Source organism: Ammospiza caudacuta, chromosome 3 (assembly GCF_027887145.1).
Source record: "Ammospiza caudacuta isolate bAmmCau1 chromosome 3, bAmmCau1.pri, whole genome shotgun sequence".
In the NCBI taxonomy this organism is placed as follows: Eukaryota; Metazoa; Chordata; class Aves; order Passeriformes; family Passerellidae; genus Ammospiza; species Ammospiza caudacuta.
In genome coordinates, this window is record NC_080595.1 from 10,037,674 (window position 1) to 10,061,860 (window position 24,187).

At 45.5% G+C, this 24,187-nt stretch overlaps 2 protein-coding genes across 3 annotated transcripts; one reads left to right on the forward strand and one right to left on the reverse strand.

Moving 5' to 3' along the window:
• Positions 1-254: 254 nt before the first annotated feature.
• SNX5 (sorting nexin 5) lies at positions 255-14,875 on the reverse strand. The gene is made up of 13 exons (XM_058801606.1): positions 14,811-14,875; positions 7,964-8,068; positions 7,373-7,483; positions 6,731-6,852; positions 6,288-6,411; positions 5,574-5,669; positions 4,605-4,710; positions 4,449-4,524; positions 3,574-3,613; positions 3,391-3,477; positions 2,160-2,319; positions 1,350-1,435; positions 255-802 (listed from the first exon to the last, which is right to left on the reverse strand). Exons 1-13 carry the CDS (start codon positions 14,841-14,843, stop codon positions 755-757), a joined length of 1,194 nt encoding a protein of 397 aa, XP_058657589.1. The 5' UTR covers positions 14,844-14,875; the 3' UTR covers positions 255-754.
• A 448-nt stretch (positions 14,876-15,323) lies between these two features.
• On the forward strand, positions 15,324-23,063 carry MGME1 (mitochondrial genome maintenance exonuclease 1). 2 transcript variants are annotated; one of them, XM_058802422.1, is made up of 6 exons: positions 15,324-15,487; positions 16,004-16,063; positions 18,326-18,930; positions 20,007-20,229; positions 20,609-20,741; positions 21,879-23,063. In XM_058802422.1, exons 3-6 carry the CDS (start codon positions 18,408-18,410, stop codon positions 22,020-22,022), a joined length of 1,023 nt encoding a protein of 340 aa, XP_058658405.1. In that variant the 5' UTR covers positions 15,324-15,487; positions 16,004-16,063; positions 18,326-18,407; the 3' UTR covers positions 22,023-23,063. The 2 variants fall into 2 exon arrangements, with proteins under 2 accessions (XP_058658405.1, XP_058658406.1); XM_058802423.1 differs by lacking the exons at positions 15,324-15,487; positions 16,004-16,063 and adding an exon at positions 16,882-17,051.
• Positions 23,064-24,187: the final 1,124 nt, after the last annotated feature.

Genomic DNA, 24,187 nt, shown 5'->3' on the forward strand with positions numbered 1-24,187 from the left:
TTACAATGCTGTACGTGCAGCACAGGGGAAGTAAAAGTTGCAGCCAGCTACTCAAACAGCAATGTCACTTGAAGTCCACACACATTTCATTTCAACACCCATTCCAAGAACAATCCTCTTGAGTCAAATATTTCTCTCCAGTGCTCTGAAGAGCTCCAGGTGATGAGTAATTCGTGATAGTTCTGTGTCTGAAGCCTCTTTGTCACTTTACATCCCACACAAATTCTTGCCATACAACAGCTTGTTGTGTCAGACATCTTTATTTGCTGTGTTCCCCAAGTGTACAAATAGTGAATGTAGTTATAGAAATTCAAAATATATTGTAGTAGAAATCTGTCTGGGAAGTGGAATGCTAAGATATTCACTTTATAAAATTATTACCCTTAAGTCACTCTCACTTGGCAAGTTTTAAATACATCAGGGCCATGAAGAGACATTATGATCCCGCAAAAAAGGAGTTCTCAGTAAACTTTTTCTGCTAGATGAAGTCAGTCAACAGCAAATTAATTTCTTACATTTGACTCATTTTGAGTTATCAGCCAACAGGATGTTAGCTACATCCAGACAATTCATACACAATTCAGCTCCCATTTATACCAATAAAGTCAATGTATCACTATCAACATACCTAAGTATTAGTGAAACAATCTCAGTGACATTATTATTATTTTAAGCTAATGAAGTCAAGCCAATAAGTTGCCCCTGGCTATTGAGTGCAATTGATGCTTTTGTCACATTTTCAGAGTAGGACTCCTCAGTTCTTGAACAAGTCAATGCAGCTCTGCAGGAGAGACACATTGTTCTGCAAAGGAAGAGAATTAGTTTCAGATGGGGATGACTGATAATTCCAATCCTGCCTTTCACAATGAAGTAGCTTCCCAAATAGTGGGTCTGACACAGGATTTTGTGCAAAGACAAGCACTCAAACAGTAAAGAACCAAAACCAGATCACACATTCTGCAGTCTGCCTCCTCCTGCAAGCCTGCAACCATTAATCAGTTTGTGCTAAGGAGAGGGGCAAGAGTCAACAGGAAGCCTTTAAAGTGGGCCAAACTGAGCAGTGTCATCAAGGCTTTGTGTCACATTCCAGCTCAGCACTGAAGTAGCTGCCTGTGCTGAAGTCCAGTACTCTCAGGGAGTGGGGCATTAGACTTTCCTTCTCCAAAGGAAGCTGAGGATGCACAGTTACTGCTTTGTTCTCTACATTAAGTTAACAGACCCTTCAAGCCTGCCCAGCAAAGCTTGGCTGAGGCTGCCTGATGGGAAGTCAGATGACCCAGCAAACCCTCCCAGTTACACACTACTCATTTCTGTCAACCCATGTCTCTTAAATTCCAAAGAGAACACACCTTTGCGTGTTTTATTTCCAGTTCTGCCATTTCAATTAAGTTTTTACGGAATGCTGCTATTCTCTTCTGTTTGAAGCTCATCAGTTCTGTAGAGGAGGAAATAAACAAAGGTAAGAGATAGACAAAGTGTGACAAGCAATGCCCCTCATGTTTCTGGAGTTCTGTTGTGCAGCTCAGATTACAGTATTTGATCAAAAAAAGGTTCAAGAGTTAGTCATGCTGTTTTTAGACAGAGATGCAGTCATCACATGATACACAGACAGCTTAAGACAGAAAAGCTTTGTAGGAAGAGAGCTGGAACAAAGCAGAAATAAGCCACACAAGCTCTGTGAGAACCTCGATCATTTAAAAGCCAGATACACTAAAGGAGCAGCACGTATACCATGAAAGTGTATTATAAATATATATATATATATAAATATACACACATATACTCATCTACTGAGAGCCAGTGTTTGAAACTCTGTGTAAGGCACTCAGCTGTATTGGGAGGGAGCAAAAGCCTGTTTGCACAGCTTTGACTGAGATAATTGGTTACCCTCTAGTAGTTACATTCACATGGAGGCTGAGTTCAGTCCAAAACCAAATACTAGGGGCTTATAAATAAGGTTGGTGTAGTATTGACACTGCTCTGCTACAGAAAACTGCTTTTAAAAATGTTTAGCTGCAATAGTTTTACAGCATCTACCTCTATTGTCCTTGGCATGTTCAGACTGTTTGCTCAGGAGCCTTCAGTAGCTGAAGGTCAGATGGAGACCTCGACTGCTTTAAGCTCTCCTTTAAGCATAAGTTCAGCAAAGCCTGTTTTACCTTGTTTAGCAGATTCTGAAATCTTTTCAAACTTCTGACAGCAATCCTGTTGATGTGCCTCAGCCAGCCTGACGTCCTTGCTCTTTAGTCTGGCTTTGTCTAGAGCTTTGTTCGAGTTCTCATAGTCAACAAGAGCCCGGGTTCGCCTGTACAGCAGATCCTGAAGAGACAGAAAAAGCACACCAGAGCCTTACAGGACTACTTCCCAAACTGAGGTTACAGCCACCTTAGCAGCAGAAGGTTTCACTTCTTTCAGCACCAGATTCTGCTTTTTCAAACAAGTTATTACAGCCTGCTCTTGGCATCCTTTCACAGTGCAGCACTACATTTTCAGGACAGCCAGTTATGCCTTAGTGAAGGAAGTCTAAGGGCTACTATGGGCATAATTTCTTCCCTTAAAGTAGTTTCTCCTCCTGTAAGATAGATGTCTTCACTAAGAGCAAAAAGCACTTTCTGAATTCCCTCAGTCTACTTCCAGCAGCCATTTAATTTGGAGATCTGACAGCTTGACTGAAGCACTGCACTAACCTAGACAGGATAAGTATAGAGGTCTGTGAGCCAATCCCTTCCCAATGCAGCAGGAGTACAGCTGTGATGTCTAAATAACAGTACATCCCACTGAGGGGGGCTGCAGTGGGTGTTCTGGGGTACCTGACATTACAGGTAAGACACTAGATGAAGAGGCTCAGTAGTTGTACCTAGATACCTTTTTGCAGCATAGTCATCTCCTGTCAAGTCAAGTTTTTATTAGAAAAAGGGTTGCCAGCAAGGATTTTGCAGTCACATCAATCTACCAAAGCCCTCTTGGAAGCTCAGACTCCAAGAGCCTTCACAAGTTACCACTTATTTGTGCTAAGGCACTCAAAAAGTCCTGAAATCAATCCCAACTACTAATTAGTCATCATTGATTTTATTGGCAAGTCCATGACTACTCAGGCAGGGAACAGGAAAGAAACTGCTGCAGACTTAAATTCAGTTTGCTCTAACTTACAGAAATTTAAAGAGTTCTTCCACTTTACATGCCAAAGAAAAATTGGTCCAAGTCTTCTGTAAGTGGCTAAGCTCCAGCTAGCTAATATATAGCTTCTATATTCTGCTGTGGTTTAAGAGTCTCAGGTTTCTTAGGCAAAACAAGGCTCCACTTTCCTGTCTTCTTAAAGCACAAAGAATACCATGAGCGAGTTGTGTTGCCCATAACAAAACTAAGCTTCAAAAAGAAAACTCTTCTCACCTTAGCAGCTTCTATATTGAGCATGTAGTATCTCAACAGTTCAGAGAGCTTTAAGTCTTCATCAGATGAAACTCTACTCTCTACCTTCTGCAGAAAGGGGAAAAAAAAAAAGTCAGTTTAGTTGGTGTGTAACAGAGTCAGAGATTCTTCTCCCCCACAGCTGCCCCCAGGAAAGCTTCTTACCCTGAGTTTCTCAAAGAGCTCTGCAACTTTCAACAAGTACCTAGTGAGGGAATAAAAAAAGCATAAATAAGTCTGAGATACTTCTTAGTCTGATAAATGCCAGGATCAATTGGCAGGAAACCAGAAAGCTGAAGGCTGGAGTTTACTCCTGTATACAGATCCAAACAAGGGCTTGGAAAAAACTCATTTAGGCAAAGACCTTGAGAAAAGGTTCAATGTGCTGGATTCCAGCCTACCAGAACAGTACAGCTGAGCAGCTCAACACCATTTACTGTAACAATGCTCCTCTCCAGAGCATAAAGGTCTTGTGGAGAATTTCCCTGCTGCTATGCAAGAGGGATGAGCTGACTTGTTGATTCAGCTTTACACTCTGTTTTAACAAGGTCTTGGTAAATTGATAGCCAAGTCAAAGGTGGAAGAAGTCACCTCAAAAAAGGCAACTGAGTTCCCCTTAAAAAATCCCCTACTATTCTGGAAGTGCAAAGGTCCAGAAGATAGTACAGATCTAGTGCAAGCTGACCTCGTGCAGTTATATTTAACAACACATTAGAACCCACACACAAACCCTTTCTTCAGGGTCTCCAGCAGTTTGTGACCTGAAGAGAATCATGGAGATTTCTGTTTAGAAGGATTTGATGACCAGCACAAGTAACTTCTAGGCCACAACTGGCAAGTTATCAACTAGTTCAGAGTTAGGTGCAATTGATGACATTAGGTTTGCCAGAGCAAGGGTGCCAGAAGAAAGAAGATTTTAACGCCACTTGCATGCAATTCAAGAACCTCAAACCACCTATGACCCAATCCTCTGGATTTTACAGAAGACATTTGGTTTTCCCAGACTCAGGATATGTTTATGAACAGTTGGAATTGCTTACTTTTTGATAACTGTAGGCTCTTCTAATGCCAGGCTGTTCAAACAGGCTGAAGTATAAATATAGTCATCTGCAACATCTGCAAGAACAAGACAAGGTTTTCAGGCTGAAATCATCAAAACTGGATGATCCCTTGAAAGGGGCTTTGAAAAGATTCACTTTTATGAGATCTTGTCATCTTATCTGCTTTTGCACATGCATCCTTGATTCTGTTGTAGTAGTTCACAAGAAAAGTCTTCTCTTGCTCAAAAAAATCTTCTACTTCCTGAAAAAGAATATGACCTGTTAAGTCATTAACTGCAGAATACAAGCTCCTCCCTTTTTTAGGAAGGGCCAAAGAAACAACCATAGCCTGGGCCTGAGCTTGAGCCCATCAATCCCTATGGAAAAACTGTTCAAGACAAGATCTGAGCCAAAGGTTTGACATTCCAAACCACCTGGCAAACTTCTTCCTCACTGTGCAGTGAAGATGAAGTTGGCACTCAAATACTGATGCAGGTTGTCTGAAATAGCCAGTAAGTTACAGGACAGCCCTCAGGACTCCCAACTGCTGGAATTTTATTTCCTGGGCCTGCTGCAACACTGTAGCTAAGGACTAAGCAGTTTACAAGCTTGTTTCTCATCCACACCAAACATGATACATATTGTAATGTTTCATGACAGTGCACATAGGACAAGAAGCTTTTTGGGAAGTGCTGCTATGGCAACACAACACAAAAGCTGGAGCAATACCAGTTACAGGAGTCCTTGGTATTTAATTTTGTCCAGTATAACCAGAAACCTATAAATTATGTCTGTTCAGAGCTCCAAAGTAGACAAAAGCCACAAGGATATTTCCTGAAGGTATAATTCCTTCCTCTCCAGTATCAGGTATTAAGGCAGGTCTTCTGCATCCAGAAACTTGAATTATACACTGAAATTGAACAGCCTAAAGTCACAATGTCTGATTTCTATAGAAATCAGAATTGATACAGGCTACTCCTCTCAACTGGGAGAGCAGTAACAAGGCAGGTATGTCAGTAGCTGAGCCTCATGCACAGCAAGCCTGAAGCAGACAGCAGTAACTTCCCTGGAGCAGGAAGCAAGAAACAATCAAGATTAGGGTAAGAGACAAAGCAACAACCTTACCTTGACTGAAGAGAAGAGGACCTCATCAGCACTCTTTACTACACTTTTTAAAAAGCCACCAAACATCTCTTTAGTGTTTTTCCTCCGCACACTCAGCTGTAATAGAGAGGCCAAAGCAGCTTTAAAGTTATACCCAGGGAGACAAAACAAGCTTTGTTTTGATACTTGCAATGTTAGTAACAGCCTTTACACTTAGCATATGTCAGAGCAGGTTGATTTCCAAGCCCTCCAGAATACCCATATAAAAATGTAACATGTAACAGGTGGCTTGGCTACAAGTAGTTCAAGGGATTTTTCCAATTCCCATAAACAGCCCTGTTTCTTCTTGCATATCTTGGCTCAGCATCTATCACTCATAATTAGGTGTGATGAAACATATGCAGGAGTGACTTTAATACACCTCCATTCCTCCACTTTAGGACCATGCAACACAGCACAGGTACACCTGAGCCATACATGTTCCCAAAGTAAAGACATGCAAAGGTGGCTCCCTAACCAGCTTGACAAGGATTTAGAAACATGGTGGGATTTATAACAGAGAAAGGTGTAAAGGTCAGGCTTTCACCCTTCAGCCATCTCACAAAAATACTTGCAATATCTGCTTGTTGATGCTGCACATAGATCCACAGACCACTCTGACTGTGCCCAGCAAAAACAACAGCACTCCTAAAGTTTGCCTCACTTGGAAAGGGAAACAAGGAAAAAAAGCCTCACGTCCTGGTCATACTCCAGGAAAACATGGAAATTGCGGTCCTTGCTGAGCACAGGATGAGAAGCAATCCTCTGCAGGAAGATCTCATGTGACGAGACAGTTTTCTTGAAGACAGCGAGGTATTCACTGCAAGGAAACAACAGACTGAGATCCTCTTTGTACTACCCTCTTCAGTACACAAAGAATTGCTTTAACTTTAGCCCATGAAAATATTCAATTGCAGACTTCTGAGACAGCCAGCTTGTGATAGCGAAGCTACTTTCAGTCTCTTTACCTAGGAAGTTTTCCAGCTTGAAAGCTGGAAAAGCTGGGCCACTCCCCAGCTCCAGGATTTTCAAGATACCCTTCAAAACAGAGACCCTCAAGATCAGTTATCACCAAATTAGTTGCTCTCTCAGGAGGCTTCTCTAAATGCAGCTTTTGACAGTAGACTCGTTTTACTTACGCTTCCAGCTCTTGCTTCATTTTGGCAAACTCTTCTTTTGTCATGGACACCTCTCCTTCCCCCAGCTTCTGCATCTTCTCTCTGGGACCATCAAAGTCAGGCTTTGAAGGTGCTGGAGGTATCTAGGCAGGGAATTGGTTAGTCATGGATATTAGCAAATAAAGTTTTCCAAGATTACTTCTAGCCTTCTCTTTTGCCTGGTCATAGGAAAGTGTGGTAAAGAGTGCATGATCCAGGAATTCTAGATTCCTGGTTTGTGTTATCCTTGCTCCAGGAAGGAAGCCAACCCAGAGAAACATCTTCTGTAATCCACCCCATTGCCAGCCTTCTAAAGAATCATGATAGGAAGGAAAGCCCACATTCAATAGATTATTTCAGTGTGCCACCTTCAGGCAGATATTAATACCACCACAGAGTCAAGGACTCTCACAGCACCTTTTGCTGCTCCAAGCTATATGCAAAGTTAACACAAATGCCATACCACTCAAGTTTTCTAGGAATTAAGGAAACAGGAAGCATAGGGAACACCCAAATCACAGAACACCAGTAACACTGGTAAAACACACTTCATGCCCTTATTAGCAGGCACTTTAGATTGCTACAGTTTCTCACTTAGGATCACATTCTTTAGGAAGTACTTACAATGAGTCCTGCATACTCCTCAGTTTCAGTGAGTGTATCATGTAACCACACAAAGTCTTCGTGCTGCCTTGTAACTGAAAACTCAGGGCTTTGAAAAGCTGGCAGTGTAGTCTGGAAGAGAATATATAGAAGCTCTACTGTTTTGTAAATCAGTGCTTTTAGGAACAGTTCTGTCCATTTCCAAAGGAAGCTATTCTGCTTACTAAGAGCCTTGCCCACTCCCTTTTAGCTGAGCTGGCACTTATTCAACAGCACCACTAAGGAGACTGTTAGAAAAAAAAAAAGTACTGTTGTAGAACAGCATTAATGCAGTTTGTTTTGTGACATTTCACAGTAGCTCCCTTCCTACCCCCATCCTTCTGGTGTCTAGCTAGGACTCCTTAGCAAAGCCATCAGCTACTTGCCTCTGTTTAGAGAGTTCAGATCCTAGGAAATCTGAATTTCTGCATATATATACACATCCCCAGGCCACCTTTAAGTGGAAAATCTCCATCTAATTAGATTTTCTTCATTGCCAAGCCCATCTTTGCAGGTATGTGTACTGCAAATACATCTCTTACTTGCACAACCTCTTTTTGCCCATGACCTTACCTTAGTGTGCACAGTGAACTTCACTCTGTCCTTTTCACTTAGGGCATCAGGGATGTCAATTTGGAGAGAAGGATCAACATTCAGGTCTACAGATACAGACCTCAGCTGCAAGAGAATTCACAGAATAATCCTTGATCAAGTATCAGGTAGGTTTAGTGAACAAGGGCCACACTGCACTCCACACCTGCCTTCGGGTACACACTTATGACCAGAATTCCTTTCCCAGTGTTTCAAAGAGCCATAAACTGAGCCAGCATTTCTTTGGGGGTTTATTTCTTCATTCATTCCAACAGCCTAGACCCAGAACATCATTTCAAGACTACTCAAACTTTCAAAGAGCAGTGGAATAGCTTTCTCAGTAGAAGATCCTCCAGCTTACACACAAAGACTGTCTTCTAAGAGGCCCTTCCTTGCTGCAGCCTGACAAATTATTGCTGTTTTCTGCATAAGGGAGAAGCCACCAGAGATCAAGGTCACAACACAGGAAGTTTGCTGAAGAATGACTATCAGAGCCAGGAGGAATGCTGCAGTTCCCCTCTGGAGATAATTCTGAAGGCCCTCTCAGAAAAGCAGGCTAGAGAACTGCACCAGGACTGCCATCTCAGCATCCTGCAGCACAGAGCACACCAGCCAGGACCTGCTCCCACCTCTGCACTGCACACTGAGCTCCAGCACCCAAATGGTGCCAGGATCTGAGCAATCCTATCATATCACAGATGGCTAAATGCTGCCCCAAGCCTCTGCAAAGCTGCCTAAGAACTGTTGATAGGCTGCCTGTTGTAAGGTGAAGTTTGCTTCCCAAAGGCTCTGGAAGATGCCTCCCCCCAGGCTGGCCATCTGCAGCCCAGATCTGGTATGTGACAAGTGTCTCTGGCTGCCTGCAGAGCACAGAGCTGCCAGGACAGGCACCATTTGCCCTGCCACTGCTCTCCCCATGATCAGAGTGCTGTGAATAAGTGAGGGATACCCAGCCACTGCACCCTCCAGCCATGCTAAAAACACTTCTGTCTGCTGCATCCTCACTGTTAGCTAGAATTAAAAGGAGACAAATAATAGATAAAACTTGTTAAGCCTTACAGCTATGGAATGGCCTTGCATGCAGCACATTAAGCACATTCCCAGAAAATGGAAAGGACAGAAGATTTTTAGCCCATCCTGGGCATTGCCTTGGCAGTGAGCACACTTACAGGGCACAGCTCCCTGCAGTCCCAGGCCCTGTTCACATCCCACAGGACATGGTGGCACTCCAAACTCTACAGGGACTCCAAGTAATCACTTCCCTGCAGTCACCACTTAGGACAGACCATTATGCTCCCATCCAGGCAGGAATTCTGGTCCTTGCTAGGAAGGCACAGGCCAGACAGAGGTGCATGGTTCAGAGGTCACTGACACAGGCTTGGGTAGAAGCTGCTCTCATCCCCCAGGCACTGCAGGAAGGACAGGTAGAAGGCCACCAGTCAGGCACTGGTTTCACTGGGAGCACAGTGATGAAAGGCAAGTTGGTTGGTGTTTTCCATTTCCCAGCCAAAGCAGCAAGATGCAGACCCCAGTGTTTTACATCCTGCTTTCTTGTATTTGCTGTCCAAACAGGATCAGCAGTGCTAACAATATGAACTGCTGAGTCTGGAAAGTATGATAAGCCAAAGGAAACCATTTCCTCTCAGCTAAACTAAGGAAAGGATTACACAAATCAGACAGTCCTGAATTTGTGAGCTTGCTTGCTTTCTTTCTTGTAGAGAAAGTAACCTGTGATTAGATGCTGTTTAGTTACCTACACAGGAGACAAACAAGCACAAACATTAGAGGGTCCTGCTTGGCCAGATTAAAGCAGTTAACATATCACAAGCATGTCCTGGTACCCTGCACAAATTGCAAATGGGATCTGGAGCTAAATGAAACCAAGGATTGTAAGACCCCAGTCTGCTCTAGTCCTGTGAAGGTCACTGTGGGCTCCTAACTCCAGGCCAGAGACCTTCAGGATTACAGAATCATGGCTCAGACTACAAAGGGAACATTCACACTGACTTCAGGAGGAGAGAGTGCTTTGTTTCCCTACAAAAAGTGCTGGAGCAGCATTTGTCCCCTGAATGGGGGAAGCAGGAAGCCCCACTCCTGTCAGCACAGCTCTGTAAAGCCCTAACTCAGGGAGCACCCACAGCAGATGTCTCACACCAACCCCTGACCCACACCTGCCCTGCACACAAGACCTTTTGTGCCACCATCCCTCCTGCACCCATCCCACAAGCAGGAAGGGGGACCAACCTCCTCATGGGCACATGAAGGCTGTGCAAAGGAATTAAATATCCATCTCCAGGCATCCAACTCAAGGCTTTCCCAGGTCACCCCTCCATCTTCACTCTCTGGCAGCTCCTTCATACCCAGAGGCATTTCTCTGCTAGGACATCACTGCTTCCTCCCCAGACTCCAAGCAGTGGGGCAAGAGAACTGAAAGTTGCCCATCCAGTTACCAGAAACCAGTCTGTCACTCCACACCCTCAAGGGATATAATCCAAGCTCAGCAGCTGGGAAGGGATTATTCCTCACTGGTAGCAGATGCCCAAATAGGTACAGAGGACACACAGAATGGAAACAGCTGGGTTGGGCTGCAAACTGAAACACTGACCCAGAGCCAGCACAGTACTCTCACTTTCAACTTTCATTTCTCTTCCTCAGAAGCAGCTTCTGGTTTGCAGTGACTCCAGAAACTGTTACAGCTTCTCTGACACCTCCCACGTCTAAACTCAGCACTCAGAGACTTGTTTCAGGATTCCTAGGGTTTCTTGAGGATTCAAGCAAAACTCCCTGTTCAGTGCAGTTTACCTGTCCAGCTGGTAAATCAGAACAAAGCAGAGCCCTTCACAATAACATAGGCATCATACTGGTTAACATTTCAGAACCAAAAGACTATAAATAGATATTACAGTACTAATTAGGACACCATGATAAACACCTGATCTAGAAGCCCAGGAAACAGCAGAGATCATTACAGTGCCCAATCCAGGTAGAATTTTAGAACATTTGGGTTTTTTTGTATTTGTTAGAGATGCTAAGAAAAAAAAAAAAAGTTGGATCACTTAAATACAAGGCAGTGATGACCATCAGCTAGCAGACTTCTGCCTGACAGACACGACATTTCTGATGTGCTTGCAGACACCCAGAGGGAGGAAATGCCCTCAGCCACCCAAGTCTCTCAGTTCTGGTGAGAGGCCTGAGCTGCTGCTTTTACAGTTCCACCCTCTGCAGTTTTAGCATCAGCTCCGGATGACTCGGTGTCACTTCTGCATTCTAACAAAAGAATCTGCCAGTGCAAGCAACTGTGTACAACTTCTGACTGCTAGTGAAATGGTATTTGTTCCCAAAGACAGATGAATCCAGGGGTTTTCCACACAGCCAGGCTCTTGGAAGGAGCAAGGAGCCCTTCCACAAGGGCTCACAAGTCAGAGTTTTTTGGTTATTGTCAGCTACCTTTTAAAAACCTTCTCCCCTTACTGTCATTCAAGCAACAGCCCACAAACAAGGCTTCAGAAGTAATTACATCTGCCACTACCTAAAACCCAGCACTTTTTACAGAGCAGACTTTCTAATTAAAGTTGTTTAGGTGCTCTCCAAAGAGCACTAAAAGATCCTGGTGTTTATACAGAGCCCTCAGTTCCAGAGGGCCTTGTTTTGACACCCAGGAATTAGCCAGCAGAGGATCTGGCCAGCAGCTATCAGCAGCATTAGATGCTGGAACTACTTTTTAGTCATATTCAGCACAAGCAGCTTAAGTTTCCTTTTAATCAGGATTCTAAAAGGACATTTGAAAGTGCACTGCAAGCATGCAGCACTACAGAGCACGTGTGAAGCTTGGATTTTGCAGCCTTTGTGACAGCAGTTTGCTGTCACCACCCTGACACTGAGCTGAACAGTCCTGAAGTGGTCTGGTTACACACGGCCACGAAAATTCAAGCACTGCTTACTTATGCTATGGAAAATGCTTCCCCAAATGTGTGACTTCAAACTGAAGAACTCCAGTGATGCAAAGGTTTAATTATTTTGCTTAAAACACCGATAAAGAGGGAACAACAGCTCAATGCAGTCACAGTGAAATGGCATTCCTCAGCAAGTGCAGTGCTTGCCAAGGAAGCAGAAGGCCCAGAGCACCTGTTGCCTTGGGCTGTGCAATAAAGGTCCCTCTCCTGCCAAAGGGATCTCTGCCTCACTCTCTGCAGGAACCTGCAGGCCACACAGCTCCTGGCAGAGGGAAGGGCTCCATAAACACCCAAAGATGCCACATTCTGAGCAAAAGCCTTGCTGGTCACACACCTCCTGACAGAGGGAAGGACTCCATAAACATCCAAGGATGCCACATTCTGAGCAAAAGCCGTGCTGGCTCACCCTGTTCCACCAGCAGGACACCTCCACCCAAGCCATGGCCTCCTCAGCACAGCTTTGGCCATGCAGGGCAATCCCCCGTGTGCCTGCGGAGCACAGCCTGGGGCTGAGCACTCCTGGCCCAGCTCAAATGGGAATGGTGCAACAGCAGCAAAGCCCAAGGCACGGTCAGCATTGCCCAGGAATGCTCTGCTGACCTCCCACAGTGAGGCCAGAGCTGGTGGCAGGGATGTCAGGAGCAGGGCAGCCTCACCATGCTGGCTTCACCTTCTGTAGCCCAAACTGCTTCGTGGAGGCTGTGTGTCCTTGAGAGGGCACCATCCCTGTCCAGGAGCTGGCTCCTTGCAGCAGCTCACCTCCCTGCTGATTCCAGGCTCAGCAGCAGGCAGGAGCAGGGTTTTTTTTGCTAAGCACAAGATCCAGTATGGTCTCATTCTCTCCAGAATGTGCAGCAGAATTTGTCCAGCAGAGGCGCCACTTGTGAGCGATAACAGCAAGTGCCAGGCCACGACACAACATTTTGTCTTCACTGATTGCTTTGTGGAAGAGGTGCTACAATACATGCTCTCAGCATTTTGATCCAGAATATTTCAGCTGCAGACTGAAGCCCTTAAACACCATGGAGCCACTGACATTAGGAAATACCAAGGTATTTACTCAAGCTCAGCTTGGAAGTCCCACCACTCACTTCACATTCTGAAGTGCCTTTTCCTCCCCCATGACAGATTACACCTTATTTTCCAGTGCACTTCCAATCACCTTTATCCTACCCCTCCCTTCCTCTTCCCACATATCCTGATCCTCTCCTGCTTTGCCACCTCAGGGTCAGTTTTTAGTTTATACTTAACAGTGGCTCCTATTTGAGTTAATTCCTAATGAATTTTACTTTACAGGCATGAGTTTTATCTACTGGTCACACACCAGTTCCATGTTGCTGTTTCTCTGCCCAAACAGAAACAGACAAGATAGGAGCATTTCTATCCTCCCCCGTGCTGCTGGAATCCTGAGACAGCCCTACAACCTAAAACAAGCTAATCCTTGTCCATTGAGCATCGGAGTTTAAAGCTACTCCAGCCCCCACCACGAGAACATTTTCCCCTCCCCCCAATACTCCTGTTTGAGTTAGAAAGGCACATAAACACTCAAAAGTTACCAAATGTTGCAAGAGAGTTGATATTTGACCTTCCCCTCGAGTATTCTCCAAGGGCAGACACTTTTTTAATACAAAGAGTTTCACATGCAGCAGAAAAGAAAGCCTGTGAAAGAAAGCACAGCTCAAAGCAAGCTACCAGAAAATGCTTCTTCTACAAACTCTTGTCTGTCTTACTGACTCAGGGTTGTTTCAAAACAAGATTAATACGGGAAAGAAGCAGAGAAAAGAAAATTAACCAGAAGTCAATAGAGGCTGGTGTATTTCTAGCTCCCCCAAGTTAGTTAATATACATGCTCCAAAGAGCTGGAGAAAAGACAGACTGGAAAGACTTTCAGCACACCTAACAGCTTAAAGCAAAGTCATCTTCCTGCCAGCAAAGCTTAGTCACAATGCAAAACCACATGCAGATGTGACAATATGAAAGGCAAATGGGTGACTTGCTGACTCTTACAGGGCTGCCTTGCCTTCTTCTCAAGGTGTGCTGAGGGTAGTTATTAAACCGGGCAGTTTAGGTAGGTTAACCCAAGCAGCTCGTCCAGCAGAAGAGAGAATTCCAGTCACTGTTTGCACTACATAAACATTAATTCACAAAGTTCCTGCTTCAGCATTTCACTTGCATTTCCTCTGAGGAGCTGAGAGTCTTAACACTAGGAAATCCCCTGTGCTGTTTGAAAGGGGAGACACGAAGCTCCTTGGCACTTACAGCTTCAACACTTCTCCGGAGAAGGGAAAGCCAAGCAAGAAAGGAAAGCCTTGCTGATGTGACAGCCAAGGCAGAGGGGCAGCGCAGGTGAGGTGACAGCCGGCAGCCCAATGACCGCGGAGCACAGCCGGGAAGGCCGGTCACAGCCCCAGCACGGCAGCTGGCCCCCGGGGAACAGCGAGTTTAACCCCCTGCAGCACCTGGCCCAGGTCCTGCTCCTGCATCCATCACCTGCCAGGCCCGGCTCCGCAGCTCCAGGGCCGCGGGTATCACCTGCTCCGCCCGGGCACAGAGCGCAGCCCGCACAGCCCTGCCCTTCCCTCCTCTTCCTCCTTCCCGCCCCGGCTCTCATCCTCCCGCCCGCTCACCTTTCCCCTGCGGGCTGCTCCCCTCGCCCACCCCGGCCGCTCTGACCCCCTGCCCTCAGGAGACCTCAGCACAAGGGTTAAGGGGATTTATTTTCTTTTAAAAAGTCCTAAACGGAGCAAAAGCCAAAGCCCCGTCACTGTCCCAGCGCTGCCGGGGGCAGAGGAGCCGGGAGCTGCTTCTCACACCGCAGGGCCAGCTCGGCTGTGCCCTCCCTGCAGCCCCAGCCGGGCTCGGGCCGCCACCCTCACCTTGTCCTGCGAGTCCCCACGGAGCAGAGCCATATCTCCGGGCGCAGACGGCCACCCCGCACCTTTCCCTCTCTGCTCCTCCCCGCCACCTCCTCCTCATATAACCCGGGCGGAGCCGCCCCCGCCGCCACACCCCCCGAGGGGCACTCGCCATCTTTGGTGAGGGCAGGGCGCTGCTGCCTTCATCCGAGACGGCACAGCAACGCTTTATTTTTCAGCTTGTATTTAAAGAGTTAGGTTGTTTTCCTTTACAGCCTTTCAAAAACTACCAAAAGAGAGCGAGATAGAGCAGGCACGCCCCTCTCGCCACTTTTTGGGGCGCTTCAGCGAAGGGGAAAGGGTTGGGGGCTGGGAGTGCGGGAGAACTACAAGTCCCAGGAGGCAGCGGGCGGCGCATGCGCGATGGGCGAGGCAGAGGCTGTGGGCGGGGCGCGCCTGCGCGGTGGCGCCCGCGACAGTGGCGGGAAGCGCGGCTGAGGTAACGTGGAGCCGCGGGCCGTAAGGGCCGGGCGGGCCTGAGGGCGAGGGAAGGACAAGGGACGGGAAAGAGACGGGAAAGAGGAAAGGAGCTGGTGTTCCCTTGGCCCACACTGCCCTCGGGTCCGTCAGTGAGCGGCCCGCATGGCCGGGCTGCCGTGGCTGGCCATGCCCGCGTCCGGCGGGGCTCCTTGGCCACAGTGGGTTTCCCCGCTCAGCGCAAGGTTTTCCCCCGGGCTGTCCGGCACTGGGATTTTCAGGCACATACAGAAAGTTCATTTGCCCGAGGGCACTTGGTGGTCACTGGTGTTGGCCCAGCTCTATCATATATCGTAAAAAGCGCTGATTTCGTGTTACAGCCCTATTCCCCACTAATTCCCTTCCTAGTGCTGGGAATGGAGCTTGAACTGGGAGCTGATGCCTGTTGAAGCTACACTGAACTAAAGCTCAGCTGTAGGTTTGTGCTGTAAACGAGGTTGCTGAGTTGTCTCGTCTCTCTTTGTGCTCTAAACATCCCAAAAGAGGGAGGCGTGCTTTTAACCTGGATAGTTCAATAATGTATTTTGAAAACTATGGGGAACTCACAGTTATACCTTCCTCAGTGGATTTGGTCTGCTCAAATTAGGGACAAGGGGCAGCAGGTCTGTAGGTGTGTTTGGGAGTGCTCTTTTTTGTTATCTCTGAAATAAGCCATTGTTTTGGTTTTTATTTTTTAGGTGGATAGGTTTCTGTGGAGAAAAAGCCAAACTGGTTATTATGCAAAACCACAGCTGGAGGTAGGTTTTTATAGATGGGAACTTTTCCATAAGTAATCCTATTTCCTTCAGTTAAACCATTCATTCTTATACTGGAAAAAAAAGTCTTTAGTTGTGGTAGCTCAGTTATTGTTGGAGCTGCAAAGTCAACTTGCTTGGGACAGTAAAGTCCTCTTGGGTTTTTTTTAGCTCCAAGTTATTTTAATTTTTTTCAGTTCTCCATTGTGGCTCATCATGCAACGCTTGAAGCAATTCTGTCAGTCTTCAACCACAAATGCTTCCAGAGAGAAGGGATGCACTTCCCCAGGGGGAAATCTCAATTAAATTCTGTTCTTTGTGTACAAGAGTAGATCCTGACCACTCAATTTCTTTCTTATTATCTGCACAGAAATGCCACTTTAGTGATTTGTTGAAAAACACGTGGTTCTTCATTCAGCAGGGCACAAGGGTTCCTTATTTCTTAGCAACCCTAGAACCTCTTTCCTTTTGTAAAACAGGACACTGCACAAACATTTCCACAAGTACTGGAAATTCCACAGGTATATTCCCCAGCACAACAAAGGCTGTAAAATCAGAATTCCTGCTAGTCACTGAAGCACTGTGCTGCACTAAAGTTAACTCTGGAGCGTGTAATATTCCATATCTCAGTAGCCCCATGATTCAAAGCACTGATCTGGTATAAATTTATTCCTTGGGAAGTGTTGAGGGAGCAGCTCAACCCAAGTGAATTTGTGCTGATCCAGGCATCCTCTTGCTTCCTGCAGTGGCACAAAGCCAGAAAAAACTTTTTCTTTTGTGCTGTGGCTTTATGTGACAAAGGCACAGCCACTGGCCCAGCATTTGCTCTGTTCTGATTAGTGCATGTCCACAGGGACCATTAATGAGCCTGTTCATAATAATCATCAGACAGCAGCCTGGGAATCCACAAGCTTGGGTACTGTCACACAGGAACAAGAATAAATTTTTCCTATTTCATTTTCAATCCCAACTCTGGCACCTCTAGTTACAGGTAAGCCCCCAGAGGGAAGGGATCCATTTTTCTGCACTGATGAAGGAAGTGCCACTATGGAAGTGTTACATTTTATCCAAAAATGTGTGCAAAAAAAACTTCCTAGAGTTTCCAGTGCATCCCTGGAAGGTGTGCTGAGCATTGTGTTGCTTGTAGGCTGTTCTTACTTTTAATTTTCTAAGTGGCTTTGAGCACAACTATGCTTGAAACTGTGTTTGGAAAAATGTGTTTATATTTTATTCTGAACTTTAAAAATTTTCTTTGAATCTGAAAATATTTGCAGTGCATGTGGTTTCTCTGTGCCTTTTCTAGCTTCAAGTCTCACAGTTGTATATATACTGCTGTCTGTTTTCTCCTAGTGATACAGAAGAAAATTGTGGGTTTATACCCTGTAAGGTCTAGTAAGAGAGAAGCCCCCAGAGGGAAGGGATCCATTTTTCTGCACTGATGAAGTTAATGCCATTATGGAAGTGTTACATTTTATCCAAAAATGTGTGCAAAAAAACTTCCTAGGGCTTCCAGTGCATGCCTGGAAGGTGTGCTGAGCATGGTATTACTTATATGCTATTCTTGCTCTTAAATTTCCTAAGTGGCTTTGAGCAGAGCTATGCTTGAAACTTGGTTTGGAAAAATGTGTTTATATTTTATTCTGAACTTTAAAAAAAATTCTTTGAATCTGAAAATATTTGTAGTGCCATGTGGTTTCTCTTTGCCTTTTCTAACTTCAAGTCTCACAATTGTGTATATATATATATATATATATACTGCTGCTGTTTTCTCCTAGTGATACAGAAGAAAATGGTGGGTTTATACCCTGTAAGGTTCCCCACAATCTCCTTAAGTTGGTTATTCTCTATAAACTTCAGAGTTTTAATACCTCACAGCAGTGGATTGGCTCATTGTCCTCTGTGTAACTTTAATAACTTTAATTTCACCCTCCCTCTTTTGGGGTTTTTCTTGGCAGATCTGGTTTTTGTCCCTGCCTCCATGGCAGTTCTGGTACTGTTGCTGTAGGGATGTCCTGTGATGCAGCTTTAGCTGCTTGCAACAAATCCTCAAGTGATTCAGATTTCACATTTGGCAGGCTGTTCTTTTCAGGAGCATTTCCTCTTTTCCTTGCTCCTTGGTTTTTTATCTTACTGATCTGAAGAATAAAGGTGATACAAGGTAAGTGAAGACACTTTGGTCATAGCAGTTCTTTCTTTGCAAAGGGCAAGAATAGGATGGTGGCAGAGTTTTATGACTCTGTAAATCACAAATTTCTTTTTCCACAGGAGGAAACAAATATGGTAACCCACAGAGTGTTGGTGACAGAAGGAAGAAAACTCTAACTGCTCACACCCACTTCTTGTCAGGATGCAATTCCTACAGCTCCTGGCCAGGAAGCCAGGGAGCCTGGAAGTGCTTTTTCAAATACCATTTTGCCAAAAGCAATTCCCATACTTGTGTCTGTCTACCTCTGCCTGTGTTTACAGCAAAAAGAAAAAAGGGAACAGTTATGACCAAGTTGACCAAGAAAAATACAAGAACTTGGTCCACTCTGTTATATCTTACAAAACCAGTGCCCAAACCCCAGAGACAATACTTGAGGAAGACAATTTGTTATATGGGCCACCAGCTAAACACACACCTCCAATTAAAGCTGGGACAAGAACTCCCAAGAATTGGGTTCCTTTAATAAACCCCAGCAAGAGAATTCTTCCTGCCAGCAGTGACTCAAAGGTGCCCATGAAAATCAGGCTGCAAAGAGCGAAGCTGCCCAGCGTTACCCGCATCCTTCAGCAAACCCTCTCTCCCCAGCAAGTCTTCTATCTGGAAAAATGGAAGCAGAAGATGATAGAGGAGCTTGGAAAAGAGGGATTTGAAGAGTACACCAAAAGTAAGTCTAGCCACAGTGGGATTGTAGAATAGAAGCTGTAGTTTGGATTGCTGGCAGCTACAATGGGATGAGTGGTTTGGAAATCCATGAGGTTGTTTCCATTTCATGAGAGCACATTGTGAGTGTACCTGTTACCAACGAGCCTAAGCTCTGTCTTTGTTCTGGGACCACTAAAATGGATTTAGAAATTTGTAGAAAATGAGAGGCAGACTGTAGGCATACTTTGCTCAATCCTGACTTTCCTTTAGTTCTCAATTTGCCAGTATCTAATTAGAAATAGGTATTTTCCAGATGATGTTACTGCGCTTCTTTGTAGTTACAAAGCTACTTTGTAACAAGATGGAAACAGACATTTTGAACTCCTACAGTCCTGAGCCTTTAAAAACCAGTGTATCCTGCTGTTTATGGTGAGGTTTTTCAGTAACTTTGATTTATCCAGTGTATGTGTCAGTAATCAGTGAGACTAAAACAGTAAAGGAAGCATTACTAAAGGAATACCAATTTCCCTACTGACAATTTATTTTCTGTTTCTTTCCCTTCTCCCCACACCCTCAGTACAATTTTTCAGTACAGAAATTGGGACTGGTTTAAGAGCTACATTGTGGAATATGTAGGATACAAATCCAAAGTAATGTCTAAAAGGTGAGGGGGTGAAAAAACCCCTTTGCCCAGGATTTTTCTCCTGGGAAGCTGGAAGCCTCAGAGAAAAGGAAAACAAATCTTATCTCATTTGCTTCTCCTGTGTTTTGCTCACATGTGGGATGTGTTTGGAGATTGTTTACCCACAGGTGATTGTTTCATTGGTTTCTGGTGTGAGTTGTTTTTGCTCTTTGGCCAATCAGTGCCAAGCTGTGTCAGGACTCTGGAGAGAGTCACGAGTTTTCATTATTATCTTTTTAGCATTAAGTATCTTTTCTGTATTCTTGAGTATAGTTTAGTATGGTATTTTTTAATATAAACAAGTATTATAAAGTAATAAATTAGCCTTCTGAGAACATGGAGTCAGATGCACCATTTCTGCCTTCGTCAGGACATTGCCTGCAAATACCATAAAGGACTTTTCCCATTTTTCTTAGATCTTTTTCTCCAGGGGGAGCTCTTCCATTCAGCTTTGGAATCAATATTCCTGTCTGGAGAGACAGCAGCCAGGGAGCAGGGTGAAGATGATGCGGTGGCTGGCTACCTATCCAGTGTGGAAGGTGTCTTGGAGGACATCAGCGAGGTGAAGGCTCTGGAGAGCGGAGTTCACCACGAGAGCCTGCAGTACCTGGGCCTGGTCGACTGCGTGGCCAAGTATCAGTGAGTGCCCTTCCTAAACCCCTGTGCTGTGATGCTGTGGGGGCCAGGGTGTGACTGAGTGGACAGATCTCTAGGACTGGCAGGCTGGAGGAACTCCCCTGGATGATCCTCAGTGCTGTTTTCCTGGTGGGGAGCTCCCTGCTGGAGAAGGGACAGGTTCAAGCGATTGTCTGCATTTTCCAGGAGCTGCAGCAGGTTTGAGTAATCTAGTTCTAGTTTGGTTTTTAGGATCTAAACTGCCAGTGTGAAAGAGACTTGTTCAGTGACATCATGGGGAAACAGGCTGAGAGTGAAAAGTCTTTATGTGCTGTCTCCTTTATTTCTTACCTGAGACTAAACTTAAGTTTAAACCATTGTCCTGTCTTGCTCTCCTGTGCAGGGGCCAGCTGTGTGTGATCGACTGGAAAACTTCAGAGAAGCCAAAACCATTTCTGCAGAATACTTATGACAACCCATTACAGGTTGCAGCATATATTGGAGCCATAAATCATGATGCCAACTATAACTTCCAGGTCAGTAGGCCTGCTGCATGCCAAGACAAGCAGCAATGCCTGTGTGATCCTCATTTCTTCCTGCCTTTAGAACCTGCTGCCCACCATGGAAGTGTTGGTAGGATTTGTAACAAAGGAGCCCAGTCTGAGATCAGGTTAAGGTGTGAATAATACTGTGAAATAATTCCACTGCTCCTGCTGATCCTGCTGCCCTTGGCTGCCAGTGGTGAATTTTCAGTGGTTTTAAGGGAGTGCTCAGTGGGAGCAGGGGATGCTCAGATGAACTCCCAGGTACTTGGCATGTGGGCAATCCCCTGTGCTCTGTGCTGAGTGGTTTTTGCTTGTGTTAAGAGTAGGAAGGGGCAGGAGAGGAAATAAAGCAGAAGAACCTGCAAACAATGAAATGGTGTGGGAGGGTCTTGCCTGCATCCTGTCCTGCTGTATCCCACTAGCAAATGAGGGACTGAGTGATGCACTTGGTGTCTGGGGGCTGTCCTGTGTTTCCTCAGGGAAAAGCAATGTTGGAAATCACTTCATCAGAAGACTGTGGAATAATGTTTTTAAAGACCCCAAAAGCAATTCTAACCTGCCTGCTTGGCCTGAAGGATTTTTACCTCAGTACAGATATTGAAGGGGGAAAATACAAAGCAGCAGACAGCAGGGTAGTTTGTATGCTGTGCAAAGGACTTTCTAGAATACTGTGGAGGTCAGTGAGCACAAGCACTCCACAGACATGATCCTGACAGAGTGAAATATGGCCTGGAATTCTGCTAGTAGGTTCCTGCCCCCCCACTGTCTGCTTGGGATTTGGGGTTTGTCATGTATGAAAGATGTCAGAACATACCTAAGTAACCATTTCTATCCAGACTGAAGCTGGAGGGTGGCATCAACCTGGTTGTATAGCCCCAGGCAAAAACTCCGCAGTCTCTGGCAATTTTCCTGGCATCTGCAGGGTTTAAATATCACTCATCCTCAGAGTTCATCCCCTGGTTTTCACTGGAGCTTTGGGCTGGGGGTTTTTGGAGCATTTGAATGTTAAGTCTCCAAGTGTTTATTCCCCATTCCTTATGTGAGCTGTGCATGTTGGAAGCTGTTTTACAGTGAGGTTTAGCTCCTAGGCTTGCACACAGGTTTGTGACAGCCCTGTTTGTGCTGCAGGTTCGCTGTGGGCTCGTGGTGGTTGCCTACAAGGATGGATCCCCGGCACACCCGCATTTCATGGACCCTGACCTGTGCTCTCAGTACTGGAACAAGTGGCTCTTGCGCCTGGAGGAGTACAGGGACAAAACTGACCCACGCTGAGCACAAGCAAGTGGCCAGAGACAAAGGAAGAACTTTCTTTCATGTTCTTTTTTGTGTAACTTCAGCTAATTTCTTACTAGCCAGGCTCCCCTCTCTCCCCTCCCAAAAAGTAACTTTCAAATGGGGAATATCTGTTTCCTTATATTGTAGGTGACCTCAGTGGTCCAGGCAGAAAAAAGCCAACTTATTTGGCCTCTCTTTTTATCCCACACAGTTTCTACAGCCTGGGGTTGATAGAAAAGTTTCTACTATCAAGAAAAACTGCTTGATCAAATAATCTTTTTTTCTTTTCCTCAAAAATCACAAATTAAAGTTGCAGAACTGAGTCTTTAAAAATTAAGTTGGTGAACTAAAGCAAAACGCCATTTGTGATGTATGAGCTGAGAGAAATGCAAATGATAAAGAAGTGGATGTAGTACACTGGGTTTCAGTCAGTTCTTGCTCATGCCATCATCAGGCTTGTTATTATTTGTGGTTTTTCTTATAGCTACAGCTGTAAGAAAAACCTGTGCTGAGAGTTGCAAGGAAAGTCCTCATTAGTTCTTATTTAGAACAGTACAGCAAAGTGGCCACTTAGCAGAAGTGGCTCAGCAAGAGAGGAGCAGAATTGGAGCCAACACTCCCAGAAATTTCCAGCGGGTGTTCTGAGAGGTGGGAATGTTGGCTGCTGCTGGTGGCTCCTCCTGCAGGTGTTTTGCACCCAGCCCACAGAAAAGCACTGTGAGATGGGGCTGTGTGCCTTGGCTTGGGAGCTCTGTGCTGCCACTGCCTTGAGCTCTCCTGGCTCTGCTGTGGGCCTGAGCCAACGAGGAGCCCATCCTGTATAACCATCCCCAGTACCACATGAGTGAGCTTCTGTATCAAAGCAGAGCCTTCTGAGGGGTGAAGAGCTGCTAGTTGGGTTTTGGGGACTGTTTTTTATAGGTTTCTCTTTGGTTTTTTGTTTGTTTGTTTGTTTGTTTGTTTGTTTTCAAATAAGTTTGTGAATAAATGTTTTGAAACAGAATTTTTACTTTTGAAGTGCATAAAATCAAGTCTGTAAAGCAGAGAATAAGCCTTGATCGTGTCAGGCAGTATTGTTCTGGAAATTTTTTTTCCTCATTCTCTTTGTCTTGTATGACTTGTATGTGTGAGTTTTCACAATAACACTGCAGCTTACAAATAAAATTATGACCAACCCCTGAGCTTTAAGAAAATCAGCCAGAACCTCGTGCCTGAGGAAGGCTGGCTGCAAAGGCAGTTTGTGACCCTCAGTCCCAGTGAGTCTGTACCTCATGGAGCCAGGAGGAGGCAGACAGCCCTCAAAAACAGCAGTGCTGGGAGTCACTGTGTCTGGCACTTCTGAGAGCCTGGCTGCTGCCTTGGGCAGCCCTGGCTGAGCTGTGGGAGCATTGCTGGAGCAGCACAGGCTGGTTTGTCCTTGAACAGGACTGGCAGGTGCCTGTCACCGGTGTCACACAAACCCAAAGACACTTTGTGACCAGTTTCAGTGAAGCTGCCAGACTGTTACAGTGATGCACCCAGGGCACTGCTACAGGCACGGTCTGTCCTCTGCAGGAAAACTTGCTGGGCAGCCAGGGTGGTTACTCCAACTCTGACATCCAGAGCTCTGCTCTCCATCCAGGATGGCTTTTTCCCTGTGGCCTGCTACCTGCTCCCTTTCTCTTTTGTTGTGAGTCCTTTCTGTGCCCAGCTCACTGTGCCTGTGCTTCTGTCAGCAGGGATGTGCTGTGGCACTGACGCTGGGGGGAGAGCCAAAGCAACATGAGGTGCTGGAGGGATGAAAAACCAACACAGAACATGGCTCTGGCTGGAGACCAAGGGTTCAGCCCCAGGTCTGCTGTGCCAGGGAAAGGCTGAGGTTTCAGCAGAGCTGAGCACACAAATCCCATGCAGTCAGGTGAACATTAATCCCACTGCAGAGTGAGCAACCTTCCCTTTACACTGCTCAGTTACAAGGCCTGGGGGTCAGTGTACAAGCTTTAGCTTTCTGCAGAGTTAGGATCTTCTCATTTACCTCAGATGTTTTCTTTTCCCCAGCAACTTCCCATTTAATACAGTGTTCTACAAACTTTCCTGCTACATAGGATAAGTTTGTTCTTAACACAGTAGCATCACTTTATTATCCTCATTTTCAAGGTCTCGAGCAGCAACATTTGTGCTGA

Bases quoted from the DNA above. Each gene is read 5' to 3' on its own strand.
- SNX5 (XM_058801606.1), bottom strand. From the start codon at position 14,843: ATGGCTCTGCTCCGTGGGGACTCGCAGGACAAG. The intron at 6,853-7,372 runs GTAAGTACTTCC...TTCCCTGCCTAG, and splicing joins AGGAGTATGCAGGACTCATT to ATACCTCCAGCACCTTCAAA. The intron at 6,412-6,730 runs GTAAGTAAAACG...GTTTCCTTGCAG, and splicing joins ATGAAGCAAGAGCTGGAAGC to TGAATACCTCGCTGTCTTCA.
- MGME1 (XM_058802422.1), top strand. From the start codon at position 18,408: ATGCAATTCCTACAGCTCCTGGCCAGGAAGCCAGGGAGCCTGGAAGTG. The intron at 18,931-20,006 runs GTAAGTCTAGCC...CATTTTTCTTAG, and splicing joins ATTTGAAGAGTACACCAAAA to ATCTTTTTCTCCAGGGGGAG. The intron at 20,230-20,608 runs GTGAGTGCCCTT...TCTCCTGTGCAG, and splicing joins GACTGCGTGGCCAAGTATCA to GGGCCAGCTGTGTGTGATCG.